The sequence below is a fragment of the Typha angustifolia genome, chromosome 14, assembly GCF_048772165.1.
Source record: "Typha angustifolia cultivar Huaian chromosome 14, ASM4877216v1, whole genome shotgun sequence".
Lineage (NCBI taxonomy): Eukaryota > Viridiplantae > Streptophyta > Magnoliopsida > Poales > Typhaceae > Typha > Typha angustifolia.
The window spans coordinates 8,505,175-8,515,420 of record NC_133252.1 but is presented as its reverse complement, the minus strand read 5'-3'; the positions used below and the strand labels follow the sequence as shown (position 1 = coordinate 8,515,420).

At 42.5% G+C, this 10,246-nt stretch overlaps 1 protein-coding gene across 1 annotated transcript; it reads left to right on the top strand.

Annotated features, from left to right (window-relative positions):
* Nucleotides 1–296: 296 nt before the first annotated feature.
* LOC140776283 (peroxidase 2-like) lies at nucleotides 297–1,667 on the top strand. The gene is made up of 2 exons (XM_073119941.1): nucleotides 297–577; nucleotides 706–1,667. The coding sequence occupies exons 1-2, from the start codon at nucleotides 347–349 to the stop codon at nucleotides 1,441–1,443; spliced, it is 969 nt and encodes a 322-aa protein (XP_072976042.1). The 5' UTR covers nucleotides 297–346; the 3' UTR covers nucleotides 1,444–1,667.
* Nucleotides 1,668–10,246: the final 8,579 nt, after the last annotated feature.

Here is a 10,246-nt window from a genome sequence, read left to right as displayed (position 1 = left end):
AAGGGCATAAAAACGAGTGAAGGATTCCTTAAGGATATACATGCAAGCAAAAAAAAACGATATAAAAATTGTAACCTCAACAAACCAATGCTCTGCAAGCTCATTCGTGAGAACTAAAAAGTCAAAATTCCAGCTTGTGCTGCCCACGTTCTAGCTTTATTCCACCTAATATGGCATAAAAAAGAGAAGACTCTTTTATTTTATCATTGGTTAATTTACTTGCTCAAACCCAACCCTTCCCATCTATAAATACCTATCAGCATGAGCAGCTCTTCATCATCAGCTAGCTGCTCTTCCTCACTGCTCTCTTTCTCTCTATCAGAGTATACATAGATATATAGTAAAGATGAGCAGAGATAGAGGTCAGCTTCCTCTCTTGGCCTCTTGCCTTCTCTTTGCATTGGCCATCCAAGCCATGCTTCCCACCTCCTCTGCTTCCCTACAAGTTGGATTCTATGGTTGCAAGTGCCCAAAGGCTGAGGAGATCGTGAGAAAGGTGGTGCACAAGGCTGTGGCCAAGACTCCTGGCCTTGGCGCCGCCCTTATTAGGATGTTCTTCCACGATTGCTTTGTTAGGGTCAGTAAGTTATACATTACAAATATATATATATTTTACAACTAAATTCTTATTCTTTATAGAATTCACATGTATAGATGAATAGACTAATTGCCATTGATATTTTTTTTTATTTTTTTTTGCACCAGGGCTGTGATGCTTCTGTACTCCTTGACCCAACACCAGCCAACCCCAACACTGAGAAAACTTCCCCTCCAAACAACCCTAGCTTGCATGGCTTCGATGTGATTGATGAAGCCAAGGCTGCCCTCGAGCACCACTGCCCAGGCATCGTCTCTTGTGCGGACATTATCGCCTTTGCTGCTCGTGATGCAGCTAAATTCCTTGGTGGTATCAAGTACGCCATCCCCTCTGGAAGGCGAGACGGAAGAGTCTCCATCGCAGCTGAGGCGCTCCAAAATCTGCCCCCTCCTTTCTTCAATCTATCCCAGCTTATCGCTAGCTTTGCATCCAAAGGGTTATCCGTCGGCGATCTGGTCACCCTCTCCGGAGCACACTCCATCGGTGACTCCCACTGCTCATCGCTCTCGCTCCAGGATCCATCGATCGAACCATCCTTTATCACATTCTTGAGGAGCAAATGCCCACCGACGGCGAGCCCTACTACGGTTGTGGATCAAGATATTGTGACACCAAATAGATTGGATAACCAATACTACAAGAATGTGATAGCTCACAAAGTCTTGTTCTCTTCCGACGTTGCCTTGCTAGGGAGCCCCCAGACGACGGCCTTGGTGCAGGCCTTTGCGAGGCACCAGAGAGTTTGGAAGGCAAAGTTTGGGGCTGCCATGGTGAAGATGGGCCACATCGGGGTGCTTACTGGAAATCAAGGTGAGGTTAGAAAAATGTGCAAGGTTGTGAACTAGCTAGCTAGCTAGTTTCGGTACGACTTGCCATGCATATGCGATGGCTTGCTTAGGATATATGACTTGGTATTTGTTTTCTGACGTGTATTGTTTCGTCGACGTCGTGCTCTATGACTCGTTGAGTCTGTCGATGTTGTTTGTCATGTTTTATTTCATTCTTTTGTTCTCATTTTCTAATAGAGTTTGTCATCAGTATAATGCACAATAAATTACTTTGAGGTAAATCTTTGTGCTGCTTTTGAATTCGTACAAACATGATTTGTAGTGGCATGGTAACTGATCGAGTAAGCATTTGTATAGAAATTCATGATGCTTCAAGATCATCGGAAGGATCACCATTAAGGCTGAATTTAAGGGTCCTTGGATGACATTATTGAGCTGGCCAAGATTATCAAAAGCAAGAAGGAGAATGGAGAAGTATATACCAAGAGGCTTGCATTACATATTGGCATTGCCACTATTTATACATGCAGGAATTTCTTCCATAAGGAAAGTCTACCCATAATACAGCTATCTATAGTACGGCTATGATTACGTTATACATGGTGAAATAAATCCTGATGATTAGCATCTTCCTAATATAGCTGATACACAATCTATCCATGGAGGATTTGATTTCTTGAATCAATGTTCATTCCAATTGTAGAGTATTTCTTTCCTAACACTCACTTTCAAGTTGGAGAGTGAATGTCTCTAACTCCCAACTTGCGAATCATGGCAATGAAAGTTTCTTTCCAAGAGCTTTGGTAGAAACATCTGCCAATTGGTTTATAGAGCTCATGAGTCTAGTGATGGGGAACCATCAAATATCTTGTCCTTTACATAATGACAATATGCCGAGTGCGCTAATGGAAGACTGAATTAGCTGCTATGTGTAGTGTCGCTTTATTGTCACAACAAAGTAGGGCTAGTTCTGAATGTAGCAATCCCAAATCCAAATTTTTAAGAAGATATCGAGGCCAAGAAAGTTCACAAGTTCCGTCATGGCCTGGTATTCTACTTAAATTGATGATAGAGAAATAGTTTTCTAGTACTTTGACTTCCATGAAATTAATGAAGGACCGAGGAAAATATAATAGCCAGAAGTAGATATTCTAGTAACCGAACAACTTGGCCAATCAGAATCACAAAAAGCTTATAATTTGAGATCACTTTAGAGGAAAAGAATAACCCTTGACCGAGAGCATTTTTAATATACTGAACTATATGTAAGCCAGCTTGTGACATTCTGGGTTGATGCATAAACCTGCTCAATATATGAACTGCACAAGTGATGTCTGGTCTGGAAACCAACTTGTGACTGATACGATTCGGACTTCACCGATGACGTCTCGAGCATGGATACACTTTATAGGTGTCTTTCTTTCTTGTATGTTGTGTTTGAACACGGGTGGAGTGCATTCGAACGCTGTTGTGAACGCCTGTATCAGATTCGCACATCCAGAGAGTGCGAATTATGCGTTCCAATGCACCTACGAACGCCTGCATCGCGTTCACAAATCTAGAGAAGTGAAAAATATGTGCGTTCGAATGCCTGCATCGCATTCGCAAATCTAAAGAAGTGAGAAATAAATGCGTTCGAACGCGGTCAGCGAAAATGTACTATTTAGGGTTATTTTTGAATTGTTTGGTTAGCCTCTAAAGGTGTGGATGGCAACCATGGAGTCATTATTTATTAATTGAGTTTTTGCCTTGCCTCCCTTGTCTTCTTCGCCGACGACGTTGCTTCTAAACTCTCTTGATCAGCTAATCACCCCAGTCCCTTAGGGGCGGCCCACTCCTCCCCCTTCTTCCAATCTATCCAACACTTGCCCTAACCCTTCCACCACCACTTATTCACCGGTGCTACCCCATTAACGCTGGTCCATCACCATCCACCATCATCTAGGATCTCATGCCTCCATCCACGGATCCTAAGACAGACCCCCTGACGTTCATCTACTAATCGGACGATATCTCGAGATTTCTATATCTGATTTGCCTAAAACTTGGATTAGTTAGAAAGCTTTTTTTTAGGGCTACAACATATCAAAATATCACATCGATCGGACGATGACATATTTTGGGATCTATTTTCAAAGTTCCGTGTCAAATCTTGTCCAAATCTGAAAATCGGAATAGATCGAGCCTTGGCCTAAAAGGAGAGATCGTATCAAGCTGGTATCAGAGCCACCGTTCCTTAGACACATGCTTCCTATGACGACAACTAGAGTCATGGCTGCACGGCGAGATGAGGAAGAAGAGATTCTCCCGAAATAGGGGGAGGAAACGGTTGTCGGGACTTCCACCCACGGAACCGTCCAATCAAATCGGAATACGGAAGAGTTTAGTGTTCAAGCCGTGTTGGGGTCTCTTTCCGAACAAATGGCCATCCATAACCAGATGATGATGGAGATGATGTAGGAAATACGGGCGTGGCCGAAATCTTCGACATGCACGGCAATCGCAAGGCAGTATGGGGAGCCTTTCGTAGCATACCCAACATCCTCCACGGCCTCCCCGTTCCCCACAAAAATAGGGGAGAGTTCGGCTATCCTGCAAGATCGAGCTTCTACACCCTGACCCATGGTCAGTTGCAATAAATCGCCATCGGCTACGATGGGATCCTCAACCATCGTAGCAGCCCTCGGAACCTCCACATCTTCCTATGCACCGGAGACCTTGCCGACAAACCGCGAAAGGCTGGCCACACCCTTTTCGATCCCTACAGAGAGGACGAAGAGTCCAACTTCAAGGTAGCAGTTTCCTCTGGCGAGCTTGACGGTTGGAAAGGTTCTTTCGACGTTAGAACAGAGTTCTTCGACGAGTCGACAACCGTGCAAACCACTATTGAATAAAGGAAGACCACACATAGCCGCTGGATATCCCTCATCAGGAATCCTCATTAGTAGTGAGGGAGATGATCCGGAACCGCGAGTTCCGGCACTTGGGCTGCCTTACACCACCTCCCTTTGCAACTACGGCAAGCCGGCAACTGGGAAGAAATCTCGTATGGCCTCCAGTGACCTTCCACCATTCTCATCGGTCAATCGACAATCGACCGTGACAGCGTCGTCACTGGCGATGACGTTGTAGCTCCCCGCCGAGCTACAACTCAAAGAAGAAGGTCGTGATCTTCCACCCACGGCAGCACCAACCGTTGACAACCCCGTAAAGACCTTGTGGGCTGTTGCTTTTCTCACCCAGACAGCCGAAAGCTTCCTGCCATGGCTGCAACTAAATGAAGAAGAAGGAGATGAAGATTTTATTTTTGTCAACCTCAATGTTCCACAACAGTCAACCGCCACCATCCCAAGAGGGACCTCACCAATAGCTTTTCATATTCTAGATGGCCGAAGGCTCCTTGCCGTGCCTGTGATAGGACTGAGAAGAAGGAGATCAAGATTTCATTTTTTTTGGGCCAACTTTGGCCTTCCATCGTCGCTGACTGCCGCCACACCGTTGGGAACCCTACCAAAGCAACTACTGGAAGAGGTCACTCCTCAACCAAGGCTGCCACTGCCAAGGCAACTCCTATGGCAATGGCTGATGGAGATGGAATTATAGGAGAAATATTAGGGATTTCACATTTTTTTGAAAATCCTAAGTGGTTAGAATTTCAAGATGGCTACATGGTTGGGCTTGACCAAGTTGAATTGCTAGACATGAGCTGGGTTGGATCTAAAAGCCAAAGGGGTCAAGTCAAGTGTGAGTCATCTCTAGACTTGGGGACTTAGTTAAGTCAAAGAAGGCACAATACTTAAGTCAAGTTTGCTTATACGATGATACATTTGATTGGGATCCTGTGGGCAAAATGATTATGAGCACAACCAACAGTCAGTTTAGCTAGTCGAACCAATCTCGAGTCACTAGGAGAACCTAATCTAGATCCACCAACTACATCTAACTCGACCTCCCGAGCACAATCGGACGCACTAGATTTTTATTGCTAAACTGACATTGAGTCAATTGGTTCGACCACCCGAGACCAGGTGGACTCAATGTAGACGAACCCAAATTCCACCTTAGACCAGTAGGAGTACAAGTATCCAAGCTTGACTAAGGATGACCCACCAAACACGGCAAGTTTAACTTGAGTCACCTTGAGGACAAGGTGTATGGAAGCGTGGTTGATTGATATGATTCGAACTTCACCGATGACGTCTCAAGCATGGATATACTTTATGGGTGTTTTTGTTTCTTGCTTTAATATTTAATTCTTAAAAAAATAAGTTTTCTGTATGTCGCGTTCGAACGCGGGTGGAGTGCGTTCGAACACGGTTGTGAACGCTTGCATCAGATTCGCATATCCAAAGAGTACAAATTGTGTGTTCGAACGCACCTACGAACGCTTGCATCGCGTTCGCAAATCTTGAGAAGTGAGAAATATGTTCATTCAAACGCGCTGCGAACGCTTACATTGCAATCGCAAATCCAGAAAAGTGAGAAATATGTTCGTTTGAACGCGATTTGGTGCATTCAAACACGGTCGGTGAAAATGTACTATTTAGGGTTATTTTTGAATTGTTTGGTTAGCCTCTAAAGATGTGGATGGCAACCATAGAGTCATTATTAATGAACTGAGTATTTTTCCTTGTCTCCTTCATCTTCTTCTCTCCTGTTCTCTCGATCCCCGGCGACGTCGCTTCTGACCTCCCTCGACCGGCCAATTACCCTAGTCCCTTAGAAGCGACCCACTTCTTCCCCTTCTTCCAATCTATCCATCACTTGCCCTAACCCTTCCATCACCCATAACCCTTCCACCACCACTTATTGTCCGGTGCCACCCCATTAACATCGGTCCACCACCATCCACCATCATCTAGGATCTCGTGCCTCCATTCACGGATCCTAAGATAGACCCCCTAATATTCATCCATTAATCATACGATATCTTGAGGTCCTCACATCCGATTTGCCTAAAACTTAATTTATTGGAAAGCTCTTTTCTGGAGCTACAACATATCAAAATCTCAGAACAATCCGAAGGGGGCATCTTTCAGCATCTATTTCTAAAATTCCGTGGCAGATTTTGTCCAGCTCTGAAAATCAGGAGAGATCGAACCTTAGCCTAAAAGAGGAGATCGTATCAGTGACATTGTGGGTTGATACATGAACCTGCTCGATATATGAACTACACAAGTGATGTCTAGTTTGAGAGTTTAAGACATTTTCCCATTGGAATATTAGCGGGAGTAGTACCAAGTAATTATGCTTCCTCAATAATCTTTAGGGCATACATGCATTGGCAGATATAGATACCATTGCTAGAAGTAGACACTTCAATTCCCAAAGAATATTTCAAATCTCCCAAGTCCTTAATATGAAAATGAGAACGAAGAAATCCCTAAAGTGTAGCAATATTCACAGGATCATTTCCAGTAATTAGTATTTCATCAACACAGATCAACAGGGCAATGAAAGAATTGCTATATTCTAGGTAAATAAAGAATAGTTAGCCTTGGATTGTACATACCCGGTTGAACTAATAGATTTTGAAAATCTTGCAAACCACTACCAAGATGCTTGTTTTAGACCATATAGTGATTTGTGTAGCTTGCATACCATGTTGTCTATCCCCTGGGTATGAAACCCAAGCAGCGAAGACATATTAATCTCTTCTTTAAGTGTACCATGGAGAATGGCCTTGTTGACATCAAGTTGTTAAAGGGACCAACCTCTTGCTGCTGCTAAAGCTAGAAGACATCTGATAGAGACTATCTTGGCAATGGGAGAAAAAGTTTCTTGATAGTTGACACCTTCTTATTGTGTGAAGCCTTTTGCATCTAGTCGTGCTTTGTATCGGTAAATTGAGCCATCAGCCTTGTGTTTGATTTTATAGACCCAATGACAATCAATAGGTTTTTTGTCAGCTAGTAGTGGAGTCATAGTCCATGTGCCATTTTCTTCAAGAGCTTGCAGTTCTTTTTGCATTGCATCCTGCCATTCAGGTGAAGTCGCAACCTCGATGTAGGATTAAGGCTATATAGTGGCACTAATTTGAGCAATAAAAGCTTGATGCTGCTGTAAGTATCAATGCTAGGAAAGATTGTTCGAAAGAGGATACCTCGTGCCTTTGGTCAGACCTAGATGAAGAAAGGATGATGGTTAGGATGGAGAGAGTAAGAACTGATTGCATTAGTAGTCTTGCAGTCAAAGTGGTGGGGCCCAAACATAGGATGAGAGGTGGAGAGCTACACAATTCACTAAGTGGGGTTAGTGTCGATTTGTGGCGATGACGCCTGCAGTGGGGTTAGTACTAGTCTGCGGCAACGTATGCAGTGGAGACGACAGTGTCGCGGTAGGCTAGACGAAGGAGGAATTAGAGTTTGGTGGTGAGGAATTAGGGGTTGGTTGATGAAGATGCAATAGGGGTTTTGGTTGTGGGTGGAGAAAAAGGGTTAGAGGAGATCTAGCTCGGGTTTGGATTATTGGTTAATGGGTTCAAGTTTGGGTTGTTTCATGATAATGGGCTCTGGCTTGAATCTGATATTAGTAATGGAATTGGGCCAGAATTGTGGTCCAAGGGAGGAATGTAATAAGTAGAATTGTTAGAAGCATATGGAAAATGATTTTCATGAAAAACATCTCTACTAGTAAAAACATGTCGATTTGTAAGATCGAATAATTTATAGGCCTTTTGACTAAGAGGGTAACCAATGAAAACACACTTAATGGCGTGAGGAGAGAATTTATGTATGATACAAGGATTTGTACCATATCCCAGACAGCTAATGGTCTGAAGATGGGAGAAAAAAGGAGGTTTATTATAAAGACATTCAAATGGAGTTTGGAAGGAAAGAATGGAGATGGAAGACGATTAATGATATGAACAGCAGATAACACACATTTGCCCCAAAAATGAGTAGGAAGATTAGCATGAAACAATAAGATGCATGCAACTTGTAAAATATGATGGCATTTCCGTTCCACAACCCTATTTTGTCGGGACGTGTAAACACATGAATGTTGAAAAACAATAAATTTTAAAAAAAAATGTTGAAGAGAAAGAAACTTGGCACCATTGTGCTATGAAATGCTTTGATGTGAGAGAAAAATTGTGTGATGACAAAATTAAAAAATTATTTTAAAAGTGATTTAGTTTCACCTTTTTGTCTCATTAGATAAACTCAAGTAATATGTATGTAGTCGTCAACAATTGAAAGAAAATAGAAAGTGCCAGAAATTGAAGAATGTTTATAAGGAGCCCATATGTCACAATGAATAAGATCAAAAGTAGATTTTGTTGAAAGTAAACTAATACCAAAAGGTATGGCTTTGTTTTGCCAAAAGACATATTTGACAATCTTTACTCAAACGAAAATATTCTTGAAATTTTTAGCAATGAGGGCAAGATGAGATGGTGAACTATGACCTAATCTATTATGCCCAAGGTTAGTGGTAGAAGAGATGCGATTGCAGGTTACTTGGTCGTCGGAGGTGGAAGTGGACTTGATTAATGGTTTCTTCGTTGCTAATGCCACCAAATAGTATAGACCGTTGTGCTTCTTACCCAAACCAATCATCCACGTGTCTAGTTCTTGCAAAACACACCATAAAGGAAAAAAAATCACAAAACAATTTTGTCCTCTTCTTAGTCAACAAACAAACATCAAATCAACCTTGAACTTAGGCACATAAAGTACATCATATAAATAGAAGGCAGAATTTAAAGGTATTGACCCTTTTGCAATAATATCAACCTTCTCTCTACTAGGAAACAATACAGGAGGCATTGAGCATTTTTTTAGCTTCATGTAATGTCAACTACGGAGATGATATTATGTGGTCTGATGCACCACCATCAATAATCCATCGATTAAAAAAAGTTTAGACAAAACTGGTGGCGTCTTTTCTTTAGTGGTTGTTGCATTAACATGAGTGTGATTATCCCCATTATGGATACTCAAAGTTGACATGATCCGTTGAAGTTGGGCTTCAGAAACTATGCTTGATAATGTAGATAGGCATATTCTCCTTAGATACAACCTTAGAGACCATGTTAGCTGTAGAATTTTGATTGGGCTTCATATTCCTCTTGGACCGAAATTGTTTTGGGTGCCAAAGTGGATATCCTATTAATTCAAAATAGGTTTGGGCCCAATGGCCCATCTCTCCACAATGAGTGCACTCGAGCCTATTTCTCCTAGAGCCCAAACGATGCTGCCCTTGGTCGTTTTGGGGAAAGGAGCGATCAGTCTGCCAACCGTGATTGCTTGGCGAGAGAGGTTGATTGGTTTGCCAGCCTCAACGATTGTCGCGATTGTTTTGCGAAGAGGATTGATCACCAGTCTGCCAGTTGTTGTGAGAGGAGTGATCGTCATGCCAATCTGGTTTTCCTTTGCTAGAAAATTGATTTGGTCTTCTCCTATTTCTCACAGCCATCGCGGCAGAGGAGCTTGATTCTGATTTGCCATGTGAAGTACTGAGAAGTCACTGCTTCTCCTCTTAGGCAATTACCACATAGTCTTGGTGAATGGTAGGAAGTGGATTCATCAGCAATATTTGCCCACGAATGGCATTGTAAGTGTTGTTCAATCCCATCAAGAATTGCATTAATTATCTGCTTGTACTCCTTCGATTAAGTTAGAATAGATAGCTAACTCATCCCATAGACTTTTCAATTTCGAGTAATATGCTGAGATGGAGAGCTATTCTTGTCAAAGATTGGCTATGTCTCGTTAGATCTCAAAGATGCGGGGTGCATTGCTTTGAGAGAATCACTCACAATGGTCCTCCTATACCTCATGAGCAGTAGAATAATAGATGATGCTATCTGCGATCTAGATTGAGGGTGTTGATGAGCTAGGAATGGGCCATGTCG